This window comes from Emys orbicularis, chromosome 6 (assembly GCF_028017835.1).
Source record: "Emys orbicularis isolate rEmyOrb1 chromosome 6, rEmyOrb1.hap1, whole genome shotgun sequence".
In the NCBI taxonomy this organism is placed as follows: domain Eukaryota; kingdom Metazoa; phylum Chordata; order Testudines; family Emydidae; genus Emys; species Emys orbicularis.
In genome coordinates, this window is record NC_088688.1 from 70,105,015 (window position 1) to 70,128,929 (window position 23,915).

Consider the following 23,915-nt stretch of genomic DNA (forward strand, 5'->3'; position numbering starts at 1 on the left):
TTAGAGTAGAAGCGCACTCCAAATATCCAGGGCTACAGTGAACCAGGTCATCTTGGAAAGTAAAGGCTTAAAATTGTTAACTTGTCAATACCTGGTGTGAATAAACTATTTTAGGAAGATGGGATGGGAGATGGCAAGTGTGCAAGCACTTTGCAGTAATAGAATTGTGCTTGAAGATCACTTGGACGGTACAGCTGGTGCAGAATGCAGCTATATGCTGTCTGTAAGCCAGTACTGACTTCTGGGAATAGATCACACCAGCTCTACAGAAGTTGTACTGGTTTCCTATTTGGGTACAATTCAAAATGTTGATTTTGATCTACGATAAAAACTCTGCAAGATAGATCCTTATTACATGAGATCCCCCTCTTTTGAATCTTGTCGGTGGTTGATATAAACTGGACATTTGAGCTAATAGTCTATATTTGAATGTCACGGAGCTGGTAGCCAGGTGTTCTCAGTCAAGGTCCCTTGACTCTGGAATTCACTTTCCCAAAGATCTTATAAGCTGTATCTTATGAGACAGTGTGGTGCTCAGTTCCCAAACATTTTCTTGAGGGGGTGTTTAGATGAATGAGGGGTTTAGGGAACATCCTTTATTCTTTCCTCTCTGGGAAAGAGGCAAATGTGACGTGCAATAAGTGGGCTCTACAAATTTTTTACTTTCACTCTGCCCATCATAAGAATCTTCTTTGTGCCTACTGCCTTCAAGTCATTTAGTTTTTAATCCTTGTCTAAAATGAGTTTTTGTTCATTTGCAACTGTAGAATGAATTCTCATTCTCCTGAGATTGAGTGAGAAGATAGTTCAGTGTACTCAACTGACACAAGCATCACATTCGGCATTCTTACACTGGAGATGCCATATGGTCCTTATAGGCATGTGGCAATTCTCCAAAAAGGGCAATGTTTTTGGAGTTTAATATACTCTCCCTACACACACCCACATTGTATATCATTTGAAAGCTTATTTTATGTACGTTTAGATGAGTTGTGATGCGGCGCTGTCAAGTGTTGCTGTCAGCCTGTAGGCAAAGTAAAACAATGATACCCAAAATGAGTGCCATATTTTGCATAGTTCCAGAAACACTTCAACATGACTGACAGTTTTTACTATTTAAGTTAATTTCAACACGTTTATGTGGTGTTTATTGGTCAAAGCTACCAAATGACAGTGTATTAAAATAACTGTATTGGTATTACATGGGCAGGGGTTTTTTTGTTTGTTTGTTTGTTTGTTTGTTTTTTTCAGAAAATGATTATGCTGTTTAGTATGTGGCAAAAAGGCAAGTATCAACATTTTGGAATACACTAACATGAACTATTTTCACATTGCATATTTTTAATTGTCAAAGTATTTCACAAGTGACTAACAGTTTTCTATATTTTCAATTGAAATTTGCTGACCAAATCAGTCTGTGGCTGATGACTGTGCACATGTAGCAATAGATGGTGTGTCCATAGTTTGTACTGCATAGTGGGTAGATATAAATGTATATGAACTTCTAATGTAATGCTTCTCCATCGGTAGGCTTTTGTCCATACAATGTAGCATCTAGTCTGCCTGGTAGAAGGTTTAATTTGTAATTGCCTATGCATACAGTACTAAGCTTTGAGTTATTCTAGAAATTAGCTTTTAATTCAATGCTATTTATGCACCAGTCAGTATTCATGTTAGAGATATCAATACACAGCTTCATTTTCTGAATATACAAAAGCCATGTGAGAAACAAGTGGACTAACAAGAAGTTGTGAAGACAAAGTCCACAAACAATCCTTGCCTCTGCACTGAAAAGGGATGAAAATTATGTTACAGCTTTTACTAACCATGTCATCAGCACGATGGCAAACCCATTTGACCCTGAATCACAATGAGAGCTGCTTATCTACTGGATAACATATCTACCATCAGATGTACAAAGACTCTCCACTGAAAATAGCAAATGTTGGTGAAAAACAAATGGGGAGATTTGAGAGTGATGCACTTGATTCTGATGGGACACATAGCTTCTTCAACCCAGTCAAGAAATGTGGCATCAAAACATTTGCTTTTGCTTGACATGGCCAAGAAAACTAAATTTAAATCAGGCAAGGGAGGGACAGTCACAGCAGCTATTAGTCCAGAAATTGTTTTCCCTAGAGCCCTGTCCATCGCAAGATGCAGAGATTACTCCTGGGGGGGAATTATGCGCCAAAAAATAAAATTTCTGTGCACAATATTTTTAAATTATAAATATTCTATTTGTCAAAACAACAATATAATCATGCCAGTTTCAATAATTTTGGTAATTTATTTCAAAATACCTGTCGGCAAGTATGTGTGTAACAATACAGACGACAAAAAAGATTCAGGAAATGTTTCTTTGACAAATTCCTTACTAGGCATAGGAACCTGGGAGTGAACTTGGAAGGTTGTTGGGTGTGTGGATGAGAGAAGTATTGAACAGGGTTTTTGGTAGGGGATGCGGGGGGAGGAATTGTTAGGGAGTTGGGGAGCTTCCCTTATGCAGATCCTGGCTGACCCCTAGCATTTCCCGTTTAGTCAGGCACGTCTGCTCCTGTGTGTCCCTGCAGCCTCCTCCCAGGGACACACAAGGGCTCAATGCTGTCACCCCACTAGCTCCGGAGTCTGCATCCCAGTCTGACTCTCTCACTAGCCCTTCTGAACCCCAGTCTTTGACCTTCCAGCAGCCTCATGTGTCCTGCTCTGTCCCTCTTGTGTCTCCTCACCTGGCTTTGCTGTGAGAAATGCAGTCTCTTCGCCCAGCTGGCTGCCCTCTCTTCTGGTGCTACAGCAGCCCCTAGTGGGTGAAAGGCATACATAAGAACGGCCATACTGGATCAGACCAAAGGTCCATCAAGCCCACTATCCTGTCCTCTGACAGTGGCCAATGGGAGGTGCCCCAAAGGGAATGAACAGACAGGTTATCATCAAGCGATCCATCCCCTGTTGCCCATTCCCAGCTTCTGGCAAACAGAAGCTAGGGACACCATCCCTGCCCATCCTGGGTAATAGCCATTGATGGACCTATCCTCCATGAATCTATCTAGCTCCCTTTTGAACCCCGTTATAGTATTGGCCTTCACAACACCCTCTGGCAAGGAGTTCCAGAGGTTGATAGTGCGTTGCGTGAAAAAATACTTTCTTGTGTTTCTTTTAAACCTGCTACCTATTAATTTAATTTGGTGGTACCTTGTTCTTGTATTATGAGAAGGAGTAAATAACACTTCCTTATTTACTTTCTCTATACCACTCATGATTTTATAGACCTCTATCATATCCCCCATTAGTCGTCTCTTTTCCAAGCTGAAAAGTCCCAGTCTTATTCATCTTTCCTCATACAGAAGCCGTTCTATACCACTAATCATTTTTGTTGCCTTTTTCTGAACCTTTTCCAATTCCAATATATCTTTTTTGAGATGGGGTGACCACATCTGCATGCAGTATTCAAGGTGTGGGCATACCATGGATTTATATAGAGGCAATATGATATTTTCTGTCTTATTATCTATCCCTTTCTTGAAGATTCCCAACATTCTGTTCACTTTTTTGACTGCTGCTGCACATTGAGTGGATGTTTTCAGAGAACTATCCACAATGACTCCAAGATATCTTTCTTGAGTGGTAACAGCTAATTTAGACCCCATCATTGTATATGTATAGTTAGGATTATGTTTTTTCCAATGTGCATTACTTTGCATTTATCAACATTAAATTTCATCTGCCATTTTGTTGCCCAGTCACCCAGTTTTGTGAGATCCTTTTGTAGCTCTTCGCAGTCTGCCTGGGACTTAACTATCTTGAGTAGTTTTGTATCATCAGCAAATTTTGCCACCTCACTGTTTACCCCTTTTTCCAGATGGTTCATGAATATATTAAATAGGACTGGGCCTAGTACAGATCCCTGGGGGGACACCACTATTTAACTCTCTCCATTCTGAAAACGGACCATTTATTCCTACCCTTTGTTTCCTATCTTTTAACCAGTTACCACTCCATGAGAGAACCTTCCCTCTTATCCCATGACTGCTTACTTTGTTTAAGAGCTTTTGGTGAGGGACCTTGTCAAAGGCTTTCTGAAAATCTAAATACACTATATCCACTGGATCTCCTTTGTCCGCATGCTTGTTGACCCCCTCAAATAATTCCAGTAGATTGGTGAGTCATGATTTCCCTTTACAAAAAACATGTTGACTATTTCCCAACAAATTATATTCATCTGTGTGTCTGACAATTTTGTTCTTTACGATAGTTTCAACCAATTTGCCCAGCACTGAACTGAGTCTTACAGGCCTGTAGTTGCCAGGGTCACCTCTGGAGCTCTTTTTAAAAATTGGCATCTCATTAGCTATCCTCTAGTCATTTGGTACAGAAGCTGATTTAAATGATAGGTTACAGACGACAGTTAGTAGTTCTGCAATTTCACATTTGAGTTCCTTCAGAACTCTTGGGTGAATACCATCAGGTCCTGGAGACTTATTACTGTTTAGTTTATCAATTTGTTCCAAAACCTCCTCTGATGACACCTTAATTTGGGACAGTTCCTCAGATCTGTCACCCAAAAAGAATGGCTCAGGTTTGGGAATCTCCCTCACATCCTCAACAGTGAAGACCGATGCAAAGAATTCATTTAGTTTCTCCACAATGGCCTTATTGTCTTTGAGTGCTCCTTTAGCATTTCGATTGTCCAGTGGCCCCACTGGTTGTTTAGCAGGCTTTCTGCTTCTGATGCATTTAAAAAAAATTTGCTATTACTTTTGGAGTCTTTGGCTAGCTGTTCTTCACATTCTTTTTTGGTCTTATATTCTATGTAATCTATATTCTGCAGAGAGAGAAAAATCTGTGCGGGCCATGAATTCTGCACATGCGCAGTGGTACAGAATTCCCCCAGGAGTAAGAGATGTTTCAATGCCAACTGTTCTAGGACTTATGCCTGTGTCCTTTTTCCATGCTGATGGAACAGTGAGAGGAACAGTGAAAGAATCCATGAGCTAAGAGCATGCAACAAAGAAACCACAATGTGCATCAGAGATGCTGTGGCTATCATACAAATGGTGGCTGGAGACAAATTCCATACATTTGATTAATTTACTGCTGAGTACTTGAGGCAGGTCCTAAAAGGATTTGAAAAAGCTAATTGTGTAATTGAAGTCTTTGACAGATATGACAATAATAACTCTGTGAAAACTGCAGAAAGACAGCGCTAGACAGGATCTAAGGTTGGATTCAAGAAATACCAGGTGATTGTAGACACCTTGTGCCTCCCCTGGTAAAAGTTTCTAAACATGACATCCAACAAGTAGTAACTTGTACAAATCCTCTGTGTATTGTTCAAAATGCACCTGAGAATGTAGGAATACAGCTGACACAAACACTCCTTTCTGGAGGCTTTTCCACTGGTGAAGTAGCAAAGTCCATCACCAGTAGAGGTGTTGAAGCTGAAGACTTGTACAGTACTCAAGAGGAAGCAGACATCAGGTGCTTCTGGATGCTGTATGTGCCAATATGGCATTTGGGTCTCTTGATGTCAAAGGAAATGTAGTAATTAGATCAGCTGACCAGATGTTTTGTCCTTGCTGTTCACTACATTCCAAAAATGGAGCATATAGATTACATGTGGATTGAAACAGGCACCATTACCAGCACAACTGACATGCCTTGCTTCATATCTGTGCAGGCAATTTGTGATGACTCACTCCTGACCTTTCAACATACTTGCTGCATTAACTGGATGTGACCATGTCCCCTATTTGGTATTGGGGGGAAAATCTTTTTTTAATATTGTCATAACAAAGGGAGATTACCACTTCAGAGATCTTGCCAAAATGGGAGAGAGGGATGGAGAAGCCACAATTTCTGAAGCAAGAAAGTTGGTACAAGTGCTGCATGACCAGAGCAAGAAAGAAAAGGAGACCCATCGAGACCTGAATTGCTTGCGCCTCAATCTACCCATCAAAAAGAACAAGTCACTGGCTAAACTCCCACCATGTGGTGACAGTTTTGAAAAGCATGTCAGAAAAGCATCTTGGCAAACAAAGATTTGGATGTCTTTGAACATGGGTAAACCAGATATTGGATGACCCGTGCAACATGGACAGAAAATGTGGATGATGAATTACTTCCTGTATTCTTCAAGGGCCCAATGGCATCTGAGCTTCTACAAGACCTTATTTGTACCATTAGATGTTGCTGCACAGTCACCTGTGTCTGTAATCGGAACAAACTTACCTGCACAGAGCTGTGTACGTGTCAGGCAATGAAGACTGTAGTAACCCATCCACTCTTGACAGAGATCGTAATGAGGAACAGGATGATGATGACTAGAAATGTCATCAGCGCTATTACACTTTAATAATACCTGTACAAATTTATTTCCAGATTGTTTTATCCTTTACATCTTTGTTGTGATGCTTTGAGGTCACAAAGAAATCCAATTTTATGTCTTGAAACAATACATCGTCAATAACAGAAATGAATGCAAATATTTCAAAGATGGTGTTTATCCCCATTTCTATGGTAACAGCACCATTTGACAGCTCCACATCATACCTCATCTTAAAGTAGATATAATAAGCTTTCATGTGATGTATGATGTGCAGGTGTGTACAGTGGGTACGTTAAGTTGACCACATAAGTGGTGCCTGCTGCTTGCCTATTAATTTTAGTTTTGTATTGAGTATTTGGGTAATTAACAACTTCTCGTGTGATAGCAGTTGAAAAATATATGATTGAAAAGCTGGTAAGGTGGAGTAAAGGATGCAAAGTAATGGTAAGTAGAGAAGTTCTCAAGAATGTGAAGGGGGAAAGAAGAGGCACGTTATCATATGCTTGTGCGCACCCAATTTTATGCATGTAAAAATCTCGTGTGAATATCAATTAGGTATATTTGGTTGTACACATGCCCAGCAAGGTGTTGAACGGATCCAATGTACATACCTAACTTTGAAAATATGGCCCTTCATGTGGAACTTGAATAGAACATTTCATTATAATAAAATGTCTGTTTCATTTAGATCGTTTTAATCATTTTCAGTACTGAGTATCTTTCCTAATTGACTTTTATTAATATGTGATTCTAGATTTACTTTTTCTCACATCTGTTCTTGGCTTATTCTTTCTTTCCTTTTTTAATGGTACCTCTCCTCCTTTCCTCCCTCCAAAAAAAAAATTAAATATATATATTAATTATTTTTTGGCATGTCTGACTGTTTTCTGTATAGCTTTCACCCCTATATATTATATACTGAGGGGACAGTCTTCATTGTTTCTTTTAAAGTTCCTCATTCTTGCTGCTTTCTTTCAGCTGTCCTCTCAGCGAAGTGGGGGTCTTTTTTCATCCACATTCTTCTTATAGAATGACCTTTCTTTAAGCTAGATGTAAAGCATCAGCTCAGCTCTTATTAGAGAGAATAAGAAGTCGCTATTAGTCTCTTTCTCTTTATGGAGATGGTCAATAAGGGAATATCCAATCAGTGTCTCTCTAAGAGGGTAATCATTTGCATTGAATCTTGTTGTAAAGAAGGCAATTTTCAGGCTCCAGAAGATCTGAGAGGTCATTACACCAAAGTAATGTTGCCATTCTAAATGTAACCTTCTTCATATTACTATAGCTAAGATATGCAAGACAGGGAGATGTGCATTGTAGCAATCAAAGTTCAGATGTTCTCCCAGCATTATTGCTCAGTCGAAATTACAGTGGAGAGCCCTTTAAACAATAAAGGTTCAGTCTCTACTTAGGAGTATGTCTCATCTCACCTATGCAGGTCCCATTTGCTTTGCTGGATAGCCATTTTAACAGATGCAATCTGATTTTACCTTCAATTTGTAACATTATCAATTACAAATATTACATTAAGAATAATCTTGACTTCTTACATTCTCAATCAGAAATTTAAGATCTAGACTAATGAGGAACTAGAACATAACTTCAGATGACAAAGCTGCAGATAGGACAGTCCCTCAGGCTTCTTAGTATGCACCCATAGCTCCCATAATAACATAAACCAACAAGCTGTATGCCAGAAATAATCACTTTATCACTGTTTTTCTGCTGCACCTTCCACACACCGCCCTCGCCACACAGCCTTCATCTGTGTTTTGTCTATTTACTATAGACTGTAAACGTTTTTGGACAAGGACTTAATCTTCGTAAACAGCTCTATAGCAACGAGCACACAGGCAATGTGTTAAAAACACACAATAAATACACCATGGTAAAAATAGCTAGAATTAAAAATGTGGTTGTCTGGGACATTCAATTATGAGATTTGTCCAAGATTGTTTCCCTAGTTCCCCAGATGAACCTAGCCAGGGCTCATTATGAAATAATTAATGTTCTCATGAAATGAGAGCATAGGTCTTAGCACATGCCAATGGCCTTGAAGTAATTCATCAGATCAGACTGATCAGAGTAGTTTCAATGATAACAGAAATGGAGTTAAGATTGTGTCAGCATTGAATTTATAAATTTACAAGAGCTAATTGCTCACCATAAAAAACAAATGACTCCAGGTTTGCATCCAAAGTCAGAGCCCAGGAGGGGAATAGGTTTATCAAATCTGAAAGTTGGGAGGGGTTGGGAGGAGGCGGGCTGCAGATTTATTGCCACTTGAATTGTTATAAGCATGTTAAAAAGCAGCAGCAGCAGCAAAAAAACAAAACAAAAAACCCAACATCAGTGGCTCCTAAGCTATAAAATGATTTTGATTTTTAAACTGAAATTTTGCTGACCATTAAGCCAAAATATGGATCAGTGCTTCAGGCAATTTTGATCACATTTTGTGTCAAAGACAGTGGTCCCCAAACTGTGGGGCATGCCTCCCTGTGGGGGTGAAAAGGAACATTCAGGGGGCACGCAGTGAAGCATGGGGGATAGGGTGGGAGCACCTCCCAGCCCTGCTCCACGCCCAGCTCTGTCCCCAGCCACAGCTCCACTCTGCCCCCTGCTCAGTGAGGTGGCAAAATTTGCAGACAGTACAGAATTACTCAAGGTAGTTAAGTCCAAAGCAGACTGTGAAGAGTTACAAAGGGATCTCACAAAACTGGGTGACTGGGCAACAAAATGGCAGATGAAATTCAGTGTTGATAAATGCAAAGTAATGCACATTGGAAAACAGAATCCCAACTGTACATACAAAATGATGGATCTAAGTTAGCTTTTACCACTCAAGAAAGATCTTGAAGTCATTGTGGATAGTTCTCTGAAAACATCTGCTTAATGTACAGTGGTAGTCAACAAAGCTAACAGAATGTTAAGAATCATTAGGAAAGGCATAGATAGTAAGACAGAAAATATCATATTGCCTCTATATAATCCATGGTATGCCCACACCTTGAATACGGTATGCAGTTCTGGTCTGGTCCATCTCAAAAAAGATATTTTGGAATTTGGAATATGTACAGAGAAGGGCAACAAACATTATTAGGGGGATGGAACAGCTTCCAAATGAGGAGAGATTAAAAAGATTGGGAATTTTCAGCTTGGAAGAGAGGTGACTAAGAGGGAGTATGATGGAGATCTATAAAATCTTGACTGATGTGAAGACAGTGAATAAGGAAGTGTTATTTATTCCTTCACATAACACAAGAAGGCTGAACTTTGTGACTTTGTCCTCACCCACAACTATTTCACATTTGTGACTTTGTCCTCACCCACAACTATTTCACATTTGGGGACAATATATACCTTCAAGTCAGCGGCACTGCTATGGGTACCCGCATGGCCCCACAGTATGCCAACATTTTTATGGCTGACATAGAACAACGCTTCCTTAGGTCTCGTCCCCTAACGCCCCTACGCTACTTGCGCTACATTGATGACATCATCATCTGGACCCATGGAAAAGAAGCCCTTGAGGGATTCCACCATGATTTCAATAATTTCCATCTCACCATCAACCTCAGCCTAGATCAGTCCACACAAGCGGTCCATTTCCTGGACACTACTGTGCTAATAAGCGATGGTCACATAAATACCACCCTATACCAGAAACCTACTGACCGCTATACTTACCTACATGCCTCCAGCTTCCATCCAGGACACACCACACGATCCATTGTCTACAGCCAAGCTCTAAGATACAACCGCATTTGCTCCAATCCCTCAGACAGAAACAAGCACCTACAAGATCTCTATCAAGCATTCTTAAAACTACAATACCCACCTGCTGAAGTGAAAAAACAGATTGACAGAGCCAGACGAGTACCCAGAAGTCACCTCCTACAAGACAGACCCAACAAAGAAAATAACAGACCACTAGCTGTCACCTTCAGCCCCCAACTAAAACCTCTCCAGCGCATCATCAAAGATCTACAACCTATCCTGAAAGATGATCCCTCACTCTCACAGATCTTGGGAGACAGACCTGTCCTCGCTTACAGACAACTCCCCAACCTGAAGCAAATTCTCACCAGCAACCACACACCACTGAACAAAAACACTGACCCAGGAACCTATCCTTGCAACAAAGCCCCATGCCAACTCTGTCCACATATCTATTCAAGTGACATCATCATAGGACCTAATCACATCAACCATACCATCAGGGGCTCATTCACCTGCACATCTACCAATGTGATATATGCCATCATGTGCCAGCAATGCCCCTCTGCCATGTACATTGGCCAAACCGGACAGTCTCTACACAAAAGAATAAATGGACACAAATCTGACATCAGGAATCATAACATTCAAAAACCAGTAGGAGAACACTTTAACCTGTCTGGTCACTCAATAACAGACCTGAGGGTGGCAATATTGCAACAGAAAAGCTTCAAAAACAGACTCCAACGAGAAACTGCTGAACTCGAATTGATATGCAAACTAGATACAATCAACTTAGGCTTGAATAGAGACTGGGAATGGCTGAGCCATTACAAACATTGAATCTATCTCCCCATGTAAGTATTCTCACACTTCTTATCAAACTGTCTATACTGGGTTATCTTGATTATCACTTCAAAAGTTTTTTCTCTTACTTAATTGGCCTCTCAGAGTTGGTAAGACAACTCCCACCTTTTCATGCTCTCTGTATGTGTATATATATCTCCTCAATATATGTTCCATTCTATGCATCCGAAGAAGTGGGCTGTAGCCCACGAAAGCTTATGCTCAAATAAATTTGTTAGTCTCTAAGGTGCCACAAGTACTCCTGTTCTTTTTGCGGATACAGATTAACACGGCTGCTACTCTGAAACGAGAAGGAAGGGTCACCCAATAAAAATAAGCAGCAGGTTTAAAACAAACAAAAGGAAGTATTCGCACAACGCATAGTCAACCTGTGGAACTCGTTGCCAGATGTTGTGAAGGCCAAAACTATAACAGAGTTCAAAAAATAACTAGATAAGTTCATGGAGGATAGGTCCATCAATGGCTATTAGCCAAGATGGTCAGGGATGCAATGCCGTGCTCTGGGTGTCCCTAGCCTCTGAGTGCCAGAAGCTGGGAAAGGACAACAGGGATGGATCACTCAATGATTGCATGTTCTGTTCATTCCCTCTGAAGCATCTGGCACAACCACTGTTGGAAAACAGGGTACGGGGCTAGATGGGCCTTTGATATGACCCAGTATGGCTGTTCTCATGTTCACCAGGACTTTCTCAATGCTGACACTAAAAAATACTATAAATGACTAGAGGTCGAAGGGGTTACATTGGCAGAGGTTGTATCCTTTGCATGAGGCAGGTCTTTTCTGCCCACTTCTCATGGCACTACTGATGAAATCTCAGCATTCTGTCAGTTCTTGAAAAGTGTAGGTGATGTCTCTTATTTCTTCAACACGTGCTGTCTGTCGGTTAAACAAATCCTACTGTCCAATTCCTCAGATAAATTTATTCCTGAGTGCATAATGACAGTCACATTGGTGAATACGCTCCCAGTTTTCTAACTCAATGTTTTGCAGCACTTTGGGATAATTTTGGTATGAAAGATGTAACTTTATATAAAACGATGCTATGTTCTGTTGGTCTAAAGTGGTTATTACTATATGTGTGAACTAGTGTTCTTGTTCTTCAGTATCACTGATGCAGTAGACTCTAGAGCATATAGCAGGCTCTCAGCAATCTGAGACCTAAAACGTCGTCATTTCTTGAAATAACCGACTATAACCCTGATCCTGCAAATGCTAATAGTCCCAAGGTCTGGGAATTACAGGAGTTTCTAGTCACTGTGGTATGTAATATAAGGTATATTTTACAAATTGCAATACACTTACTCATGGATAACATAAATGACAGCCTTAACTTTGGATTTCCATACTTTTGTTTTTTTTGTAAAACTGGTACCATCATTATGTTAATATTGATTTAATAGTATCAGGGTGTCAGTAGAAGCTGGCCCATAAATAATGTGTTTTACTGGTGATACAGAACTGGTCTTAAGAAGTGAACAGCTGCTGCTGTGGGACTAGAACAGTGTGGTCTATTGAAGACAAGTGCATGAAAATGGCAACACAGAGAATTTTGGCCCTCATGTATCCAGATAGTCAAAGCAATAGCATAGAAAGTAAATGGTGTTTAAGATTACAGCTCTTAAAAATTGTTCTAAAATCTGCACCTAAAAATAATTCAGTGCTATGCTATATTAAACCACAAGAAAACTCCTCTTATGTTGAATTTTTTTGCAGAAATTCATGAGTAACTACTGAGTCTTTCTCTGATTCTCTAGTGAAACAGCAAGTACTATAAGTTCCTGTTTTTACTGTTGCATTGATGAGTGGGTGTCACTTTAGACTATATTGTGTCTCCCATTGAAGAACAATGAATAGAATGAGTGTTGATTATTAGGCAGTACTATGAAACAATACATTGAAAAATATCCTTGCCTCATTGGATTTTTCCCTCCAGTCAAACTGAATTATCATTTTACTATATTTTTCTCTTCTGCTTGTCAGTTCTATGATAAAACTGTAAATGACATTATTCAAAACAAACCCATCTTTCACTCTATATAGGTACAATAAAGGGCTACCATATTTGTTAGATCTACCCTGATTGGTGGGTTAATTTTTATAGCCATATATATTATACTGGAAGTCCCAGGTACTATGTAATAATTTTTGTCACACAGTTAGCATCTTTTTCATCAGCCCTTGTGCTGTCATAATGAAACACATCAGAGGGTGACTGTAACGGGATTCACTCACCACTCTGGCGCCTTCTTCTGGCTATCTTGGGGATTACCTCTGCATGTTAGTGTGCCCGCTTCAGGTGGTGCCTTGCCACCGTCACTCATGCTCTAGGACCCACATCTCTCCAAGGTCTTCGGCATCCTCTTCAGCAACACAGCCCTCCAGCCGTGCCACACACTGTGCTCTCCCCTTCCAGGGGACCTGCAGTCCGCTGTTCAGCCACTTCCCTTAGTGGCTACTGCAGCAAATTGTCTGGCCACTTCCTCCTGGCCCCAGCATCCTCTTTGCCCTCGCCTCAGGGCCTCAGCCTGCAAACCCCAGCAGCCAGCCAGGAGCTGTTTCTCACTCTGCTGGTCCCTGCTAGGTGCACTGCTCTGTCCAGGGTGCTGGCAGTTCTCTCAGCCCTCCGGAGATAGTCCTTCCTCCCAGAGCTCCCATCAGAGAACTGCCCTCCTCTGCCTTGCAGCTCCCTTTTTATATGGGCCTGCTTGGCTGCTCCCTGCAGCCCTTCTCTGATTGGCTGTCTCCTGTGCAGCCTCCCTAGGGCTCTGTTAACCCCTTAGAGCCCAGTGCGGGGCAGGCACCCCATCACAGTGGCTCTTATTCTGATTGCCACACTCATCACAACAGTGCTGCTGAAATAAATACTGCGGAAGACATATGCCAAGTGTTCCCCTCCTCAATAAATCAGATTCTCAACCTTGCTCAAGGTATATGGAAGCTTGTTCTGCCTTATCACTAAAATCAGTGACACAGCTTGCAGTCATTGATCTTACAGAAAGTACACAGCCATGCACCTCTGTCTACTGTATCTAAGACAAAAACCTGTATATGTCAGGTTGAGCTTTTAAAAATCAATAAAATAATCAAACCTATCGGTCAAATGTGTCTTTGGTGTAACTCTGTAAGAGATAAATGTTGTTGGTCGTAAATGCTGTGTATAGTTAGAAAATACTGGCAAGAGAACTACTGGGGGGGTTCTTAAATGAAGAATTTTTGTAAGTGTTCAGTGATATAAATCTTTTAAATTTTTTGTACATAGTTTACTAGTTTATATTCAAGTAACAATATATGACCTGAGTGCAACCTATTTGTTGTGTTGGGCTTTGAAAATTAATTCAATTTTTAAAGCACAAAAAGCTAAATGATTACAATTATTTACTTTATTTAATTTTCTTATTTAACTGTGTTTTCATATTTTGTTTCATTCAGTAATGTTAGTTTATGGTTTTCCGGAATGTCCCAGAACATGAAACCATGAATCAGGCACCAGAAATTCTGTCATTGCTGCTACCCATTTAAAGAAAAAGGCATTTATATATTAATGTACCATTGTTTAAAAAGCTTCCAAAGAGGAGAACACTCTTTAAACAAATATATTTTTCTCTAATAAAGACTTGAATTGATGTTAGAAAAGAAGATTTAGTCTCCAGGTTTTTCAGAGGTTCCTGGCACCAACAAAGCCCATTGAATTCACTCTGAGCTGCAGGTCCTCAGCACTTTTGAAAAATCAGGCTATTAATTGTCACGAGCAATATGCACATACCGTACTGGGCTTTATGAATTAAAGAACAATAAAGTCTTGCAGTGAAGTTTCTGTGTGAACCACAGAGCACCAGTTCTATACTCGGAAAACAAAAGAGGACAAATCAGCAGATTGCTGCATGGATAATTTGCAGCCTTCAGATTCTAACACCAAACGCCCTAGCTAGACTGTGCAGAACAGATCTTAGTGGGACATTGCAAATGGCTGGCACATCATTTTTAGAAGAATGGCTTAAACTAAATATAAATATAGGAAAGCATCCCCAAAAGGTGTTACAGATGATTTGGCTAGCTCTGATTTTCTAAAATTCATCATCCTATAGAGTTCTAATACCTTTCCCTTGCAGACTTTATTAGTAGTTATGATTTTACTTCCACAACAAACTGGTATTTTAAAATCCTCTTTTTTTTTTTATGTTAACTAGGAACCACAGGTAAAATACAGATGTATAGACCTAGCTTTAACCATCAGAAATCTGCAATTTTGATTCTGCAGAGAGCATTGCAGCTTATCTGACATGTCCGAGTTTGATTATTTCTGATTCATTTTTTTATGAAGCATTTACCTACATTGCATGCTCATCTATATCCATGAGTCTGAGCAGTATCTCCTGGTTTCTTTCTAGGATTGTGGAAAAAGGATATTACAGTGAGCGAGATGCTGCCAATGCTGTTAAACAAATCCTGGAGGCAGTTGCTGTAAGTATTAACTAGGATCATAGGCTCAGCACATAATAATCTTTCATTTATTTGGAATAATTGCTTAATAAGTACGCAGGTGCAAAAGAAGCAGCTGTTCCTTGTAACTAGTCTATACATTCATTTCTATAACTGTTCTATCAATCCCTCGAAAGTAGTGACATCTCAGAGGCAAAAGTGACCTTGAGTGAACACCAATATATGCTATAATTCATCTGCTATAGTTGAATTAATGTTCTTTATCACTACCCATTTTCAAAAACCTGCAAAGTTCAGTATAGGTCATTTAGGACAGAAAATGATTTGAGATTTCTGGCCCTTTTGTAGTCTTCCATTCAAATTTTTGTGAAGTACATCACTATCATTTATTTAGGATTCCTTTTTACACAGAAGAGAATGCATTATCTTGCCATCCAACATTGAGAGACTAATGGAATGAATGAATTAGTAAGATTGCATGGCGTGTTAGGGAAACTTGAGTGGGAGTTTCCTGCAGAGTGTAGCCATGAATAAAGAAGTTTTGCTTCACTTGCAGTCACTGTCTGACAAATCATAGAATCCTAGAATATCAGGGTTGGAAGGGACCTCAGGAGGTCATCTAGTCCAACCCCTTGCTCAAAGCAGGACCAATCCCCAACTAAATCATCCCAGCCAGGGCTTTGTCAAGCCTGACCTTAAAAACCTCTAAGGAAGGAGATTCCACCACCTCCCTAGGTAACCCATTCCAGTGCTTCACCACCCTCCTAGTGAAAAAGTTTTTCCTAGTATCCAACCTAAACCTCCCCCACTGCAACTTGAGACCATTACTCCTCGTTCTATCATCTGCTACCACTGAGAACAGTCTAGATCCATCCTCTTTTGAACCTCTTTTCAGGTAGTTGAAAGCAGCTATAAAATCCCCCCTCATTCTTCTCTTCTGCAGACTAAACAATCCCAGTTCCTTCAGCCTCTTCTCATAAGTCATGTGCTCCAGCCCCCTAATAATTTTTGTTGCCCTCTGCTGGACTCTTTCCGATTTTCCCACATCCTGGACACAGTACTCCAGATGAGGCCTCACCAATGTCGAATAGAGGGGAATGATCACATCCCTCGATCTGCTGGCAATGCCCCTACTTATACAGCCCAAAATGCTGTTGACTCCTATCCAGCTTCTCGTCCACTGTAACCCCTAGGTCCTTTTCTGCAGAACTGCTGCCTAACCATTCGGTCTCTAGTTTGTAGCAGTTCATGGGATTCTTCCGTTCTAAGTGCAGGACTCTGCACTTGTCCTTGTTGAACCTCATCAGATTTCTTTTGGCCCAATACTCTAATTTGTCTAGGTCCCTCTGTATCCTATCCCTACCCTCCAGCGTATCTACCACTCCTCCCAGTTTAGTGCCATCTGCAAACTTGCTGAGGGTGCAGTCCACGCCATCCTCCAGATCATTAATGAAGATATTGAACAAAACCGACCCCAGGACCGACCCTTGGGGCACTCCACTTGATACCGTCTGCCAACTAGACATGGAGCCATTGATCACTATGATCACTACCCGTTGAGCCCGACGATCTAGCCAGCTTTCTATCCACCTTATAGTCCATTCATCCAGCCCATACTTCTTTAACTTGCCGGCAAGAATACTGTGGGAGACGGTATCAAAAGCTTTGCTAAAGTCAAGGAATAACACGTCCACTGCTTTCCCCCTCATCCACAGAGCCAGTTATCTCGTCATAGAAGGCAATTAGGTTAGTCAGGCATGACTTGCCCTTGGTGAATCTATGCTGACTGATCCTGATCACTTTCCTCTCCTCTAAGTGTTTCAGAATTGATTCCTTGAGGACCTGCTCCATGATTTTTCCAGGGATTGAGGTGAGGCTGACTGGCCTGTAGTTCCCTGGATCCTCCTCCTTCCCTTTTTTAAAGATGGGCACTACATTAGCCTTTTTCCAGTCATCCAGGACCTCCCCCGATCGCCATGAGTTTTCAAAGATAATGGCCAATGGCTCTGCAATCACATCCGCCAGCTCCTTTAGCACCCTCGGATGCAGCGCATCCGGCCCCATGGACTTGTGCTCGTCCAGCTTTTCTAAATAGTCCTGAACCACTTCTTTCTCCACAGAGGGCTGGTCACCTCCTCCCCATGCTGTGCTGCCCAGTGCAGCAGTCTGGGAGCTCATCTTGTTCGTGAAGGCAGAGGCAAAAAAAGCATTGAGTACATTAGCTTTTTCCACATCCTCTGTCACTAGGTTGCCTCCTTCATTCAGTAAGGGGCCCACACTTTCCTTGACTTTCTTCTTCTTGCTAAATGTTCCTTCATGTATGCTGACATGTATGTAGAGGTCTCTAAACAATCACATACAACCTTAGGGGACTGGTCAATAGAGAACATACAAGCAAAATGGATTATGGGGAGACAAGTAGTTTAGTTTGCAACAGAATGTCTGATTAAAGCTAAATTCTCAACCCTCTCAAAAATAAACCTGCAGGGTGACCCCAGATGGGCACCTAGGGGCCCAGGGTAAAGTTTGTGGTGCAAATTTAGTCATTTGGTCAAGGAGTTCTCAAAGAGACAGCCCTCTTCCCCATATTGTATACTCCTAAAATTTCAATGGTCTTATAATGGTTTCTTGTGCAGAAATATGGGGAAAAAACCATGGGCAATAACCACATGAAACTTCCTCGGCTCCCTGGACTGTCCCTGCTGAGATCTAGTGTCCAGTACCAGAACAAGGCTCTGAATCAAATTAATAAGTTGCTAGATTTTATTTCTGGTTCCATGGAGTAGTGTAGCAATAGTGAGACCACTGCAGTCCTGCATGGACCAATACCACTGTACACAGTCTTCCAGCTAGTGTGGGGTGAGAAAGGGAGACTGAGTTCCCCACAAACATTGTGTAGCTTAAGGAAAGCTGTCCTGGACTAGGGGCCAAGAGACCAGTTCAAGTTTTGTCTTCTAATCACTGCTGTTAATTTCTGTGCCGTTCATAACTCATATATCCCCCTATCAGCAAGAACGGGGTGCTTAGCAGCTCCAAGAAAGCCAGCCCAGGCCCCTGCAAAGATATTTCTGAACCAAGCCCCTTTCATTACACTCACTTTTTTTCTAATGGTGAAGTTAACATGCAAAAACATGTTTTATGTGGAATAACATTCCAGACACTCCGCAATGCCCTGTGCATGTTGTGTTCTTCTAGAAATGATATGTCAATACCAAAAGCTCAGATATTCTGCAACCAGAAAATATAACATTAAGGTTCCATTTACAAGATCATTAGTGTTATAAGAAAAAACAAAACACCAACTTTAGAAAACCAGGCAATACAGAGTTAGTGACAGTTCCTATGCACCACAATCACACAACTTTAACCCTGCCTCCTTTCATTCCTGCCCTAAGGAGGAGCTCAGCAGCACCTTACTCCTTCTTAAGTGGTTTTCTTGTGTAGTGTGATCTCTGCCAACCATTTGCAACTACTTCCCAGATCAGTGGTGCAGCATAGACCACTGTGATGGCCCATGGAAGTGCATTGATAGGAATGATGATTTCGGGTTGTGATGGATATACAGAAATTGATGGGACAGATAAATTACTGTGCTGTTTCCTGTTGCCAGCCCCACGAGGGGCAGTTACGTTGACACTTCCTACTTACCACAACCTTAACTGTATTGACTGGTTTTCTTACATTCGTATTTTGCTTGTTATAGTACACTGATGCTTTTAAGGGGGCTTAGAACTCAGCATTTCCTAGTTTCCCAACATCTGAGTTTTTGAAATATTCCCCTCACATTCTAGAAGGTTACAAGGTATGTAAAGGGCACTATGAAGTACCTGGAACCTTAACTCCACCTTAACAAAGATTTTATTTCCTCTGTGTTAATAGAGTTTAGCTGAGACAAGGCAATTCACAGGTCTAGATTTCATAACGGTTTCATAGAAATTGAGGTGCTCTGAGGATTTCCTCATTTTTATTGCATTAAAATTGTCATGGAGCTTTGTTGAAACACACTTTTACTGTATAATAACTTCAGATCTTCTGCCTCATATTAAAGATTCTTAACCACATTGGGAAGGTGATGTATTTATCCCATAAGCAATGAGCTAACCACCCTTTTGCTTGGTAGATATCCAGGGCTTCAGGCTCCATATGAAAAATTTCACTTGTTCTCTTGGATTAACACACAGGTGTCTGGGTAGCAGAATCAGAAGGGGAAGCAGAGGGAAAAAAAGGGACACAGTATAAAAAATGTGGTGGTCATCTAAGTTTCACAAGTATTGACAAGTTCTGCTAAAACTAGATTTTGCCACCCATATTCAGTGAAACTATTCACTGAGGGTGAAATCCTGCCCCCTTTTTGAAGTCATTGAGAGTTTTGCCATTGACGTCAGTGGGGCCAGGATTTTCCTACATGAGTAAAAGTGAGATAATTGGGCCCGCAGTGATTGTCTTGTCTACACTTTCTTTTAAATAAGCCACGTTAAACAATAGGTTCACATTGTTTTTCTGTTCTCTGTAGATAGTGCATCTCTCTGAAAACAATTCCTTTTCAGCTTGATAAATACAACTCAGTAAACTGATTATATTGATTTTTCTTTCTGTACCTCTGGTGTGTGAAATGGAGGCCAAAGTACTGCAATTTTGACCTTGCAAAAGAAGTGAATTTTTGGAATGCATATCGTTTCCAATCAAAAGGTGACATTTCTAAACACAATCATCAAAGTAAATATAGGTTAATAAATGTTATAAAATATAAGTTTTGCAGAATAGTGTTTTGATTACTGTTATCAGAGGATGGGTCCAGAGATTAGATGTCCTTGTCAATGAATAAAAGTTAAATCCTCAGATATATGTTTTATGGGAAACTAGTCTGTGGAATCTTTTGTTAATCCAGTTATTGGATAGAAAGCACTACAGCTGGCCAGATAGTGGGGAAATGTATTTGTGATCGTGTTTGTGAAATCTGATTCACTATGTGCTTTTCCTGGTTTGTCATCCAATCAGACAGCAGAAACATAAATATGTGACTTTTATGAGACATAACAAATATTAAAAAATAGCAGTGCTCAATTTGAGGATAATATCTAGGTTAGACTTTGGTTGGGAAAGCAATTGAACAAAGTATCATCAGTAACTAATTCTGAAAAAGGGTGATCAGTTTGTGGATTGTTCATCAACAGAAAAATGGGCTAAACTCATTAAATAAGTTTATTTTCTTATATATAATTTATCCAACTGTAGAAAATACACAGAACAAAATGTTCTCTGAAAACAGAGCAGGATGGAAGGGAAGACCACGCATGTTTAAAACAAGAAAAGTACAATATATTTGTCTAACATAAAACTGATTTAATGGAATACATCATGTTTTACTATAAAATTATTCAATGTACTATAAAAGGGGATTTATATGTGTGTTATATTATGTAATAAATGTATGCAGTGTTTAAATATATTATAATAATAATCAAAACACAATATATTGCCCATAACCTGGCTGCAGGCCGAGGAGGCCCATTAGTGGCTCAAGATGAGGGTGAAGACCTGAACTCTGGGGTGGTGGAAAGAAGAAAGTTGAGGCTGTAGAGGAAAACTGATAAGTGGAGTGTAGATGGGGTAATAAATGACTGAACTGCTTGTTTCCGTGGTTTGGGAGGATATGCAGTTACAACAGGACCTCTCCTGTCGCCAGAGTGGCCTAGGCTACATGTTCTGTGCTATACCTCTGGCACAGCACAAAATCTTGGTAAGAGGAAGAGAAAATACAGACTGGCTTCCGTTGTTCAGTGTTAGGGGATCCAGGGCTTCTGCTAGTTTCTGCTTCTGTTTGCTTTCCAGCCTTCCTCTAAATGTGATGAATTTGTAGTTTGAATCCATATCCTGTCCTCTGCAAGAATAGCAGCATTCCTGTATTGTACATTAATTATTCTGCTGCCTCAGCACTATTTGCCATATGTTATGGTAACAGGGTGGCTTTCCCTGTAAGGGATAGACGGTCTGGGCTCCCCGGCCCTGATTCCTGAAAGAGGTACACCTGAGAGGGGTCAGGTGATTCCCCTATAAAGAGCAGCTGGAAGTTGCAGAGAGGGGAATGCTCGGGAAAGCAGAGACTGCTAGGAATGAGATTTGGGACTATAGCCACAGGGGCTAATGGATGTATAAACAGGGGAATCTCAAGTAAGAGTAGAGATGTTTTTACCTCTTTATTTGACACTGGTGCAACCGCTGCTGGAATACGATGGCCAATTCTCATGTCCCTAATTCAAGAAGGATGTTGATAAATTGGAGAGGGTTCAGAAAAGAGCCATGAGAATGATTAAAGGATTAGAAAACCTGCCTTACAACAATAGACTCACAAAGTTTAATCTATTTAGTTTAACAAAGAGAAAGTTATGGGGTGACTTGATTATAGTTTGTAAGTACCAACATGGGAACAGCTATTTAATAATGGGCTCTTCAGAAAGGTATAACACAGGAGTGGAGTAAATTTGGGCAAACATAAACTAGGATGCAGCTGCTTAGAAATACCACAGATGTACCTTTCCACCACAATCCCCTCTTCATCTGCAGCAGCAGCCCTTCACTGTGGTATTGTGAGACTTTGCAAGTCCTCTGGACTTAATACCAACACAGGTAACGCAGTGGACTTAATATCTAGGCTGCCTCTGAATAAGCTTTAATGCTAATGTCAATGTGAGAAAAAGGACCAAGTAAAATATATATGCCTGTGCCACCCATGTCCCTGCATTTGCGGGCATTGCTCTGCTTGTAGTTAATAATCCCTGCTTTGCACAGTAATTTGTGCCACAGCAAATCACTGTCTGCGTGTTTAATTCTCCCCCATCTCTTCCTCTTGGAATCCATCTTGACTCATAGGGGTTAGGGTGTGGGGAGGAGATGAAGAGGGATAAAGGCAAAATGGAGCAGATTCTGCCTTCCACTGAAGCTTGGCAAGCCAGCCCCAGCCCACAGCATGTACCATCATTAATGAGATTGGCCTTAAACAGGCAAAGCCCCACCCCCATCGTGTAATATCACTAATAACAATAGCAAACGTCTCTACACACTCTGCTTCCTACCCAACTGCAGAAATGTCAGATCATCCTGGGTCACCTCTTCCTTGTAGAGTTCCTGGGGGTCTGGCGCAAGAAACTCCTGAGTATGCCCCGAAGTGGCATACGGGCAGGCATCAGCTCTGTGTGGGTACTCCCTTTGCCTCTAGTCTCTGCTGAGGCTGCCTTACTTCCTCTATGACCTCTTCCTCCTTCAAAAGCCCATCCAGCAGGAAAGTGTGGTCTGTGCTTGGGGTGGGGCCAAACATCCAGTCAAACGCTTTGTTGAATGGGCACAATTTTGGTAATATGCCAGGTGTGGCATTGTGATCCTTGACTTTCCTGTACATGGTCTTCAGGAGTCTCATTTTTCTCCTGCAATGAGATCCTATCTGCTGAATCCTCCTGCTGCCAGCTGTTTGGAAATTTCCTCTTAGAACTGCTGGTTTTCCCTACATTATGGGTGTAACTGACCTCACACCAGAGGTTCACCAGAAGCTTGGTGTCAGTTTCTCACCAGCTGGCAGCATGCTGGGAGAAGAATTTCTCAGATGACATCTCTGTTCAAATGCTGTGGAAGCGCAGAAAAAAATGTAGTAGCCAATGTGGAGTTTAAACACCAACCCAGTTCAGGTGACTTTGGTGCAGAAGAAGTGGGGAGGTAGAAAGGGAGAGGACAAGAAAAATTGACCCAGGTGGAATTGTGGGAAGGCATTGGAGGAGTAACAGTTCCTGGGTATTTTTACCCTGCATCCTCACTGTAAAGTAGATGTGTTGCCAGCCCAGAGGGAGGCAAAAACTTGGCTCAAACCTATGCCTTCAACCTTGTATGTTAATCTGGGTTTAAGGCACCCTCAAACCTGGGTGGGAGATTTTTTCTGTGTGGACGAGTGGGGTTAGAGGCTCAATAAGCCCTTCAGTCTTCCATTCCACTCCCAGGAATGTGGACCACTACTAAAGTCTGTTGGTCTTTGAGTTCAAGGAACTTGGAATGTACTTAATAGCATGCCACATGATGATTGAATATAGTGTATTTCCCTTACACTAAACAATGGGTTAAGGGAATGGCCAGTTGTGAAAAGACTAAGGGTATGTCTACACTACGAAATTAGGTTGAATTTATAGAAGTCAATTTTTTTAGAAATCGATTTTATACAGTCAATTGTGTCCCCACTCAAGACCATTAAGACCATTAACTCGACGGAGGGCATCCACAGTACTGAGGCTAGCGTCGACTTCCGGAGCGTTGCACTGTGGTAGCTATCCCACAGTTCCCACAGTCTCCGCCACCCATTGGAATTCTGGGTTGAGCTCCCAATGCCTGATGGGTAAAAACATTGTCGCGGGTGGGTCTGGGTACATGTCCTCAGGCCTCCCTCCCTCCCTCCGTGAAAGCAACGGCAGACAATCATTTTGAGCCTTATTCCCTGGGTTACCCGTGCAGACACCATACCATGGCAAGCATGGAGCCCGCTCAGCTCACCATCACCATATGTCTCCTGGGTGCTGGCAGACGTGG

General features: G+C 41.2%; 1 protein-coding gene across 1 annotated transcript in view; it reads left to right on the top strand.

The window, feature by feature from the left end:
* The window catches only part of CAMK4 (calcium/calmodulin dependent protein kinase IV), a 282,427-nt gene that overhangs the window by 172,446 nt on the left and 86,066 nt on the right, over positions 1 to 23,915 (top strand). The window contains exon 5 of the mRNA XM_065406770.1: positions 15,299 to 15,371. Coding sequence (XP_065262842.1) covers positions 15,299 to 15,371 — 73 coding nt within the window. The remainder of the gene's footprint in view (positions 1 to 15,298; positions 15,372 to 23,915) is intronic.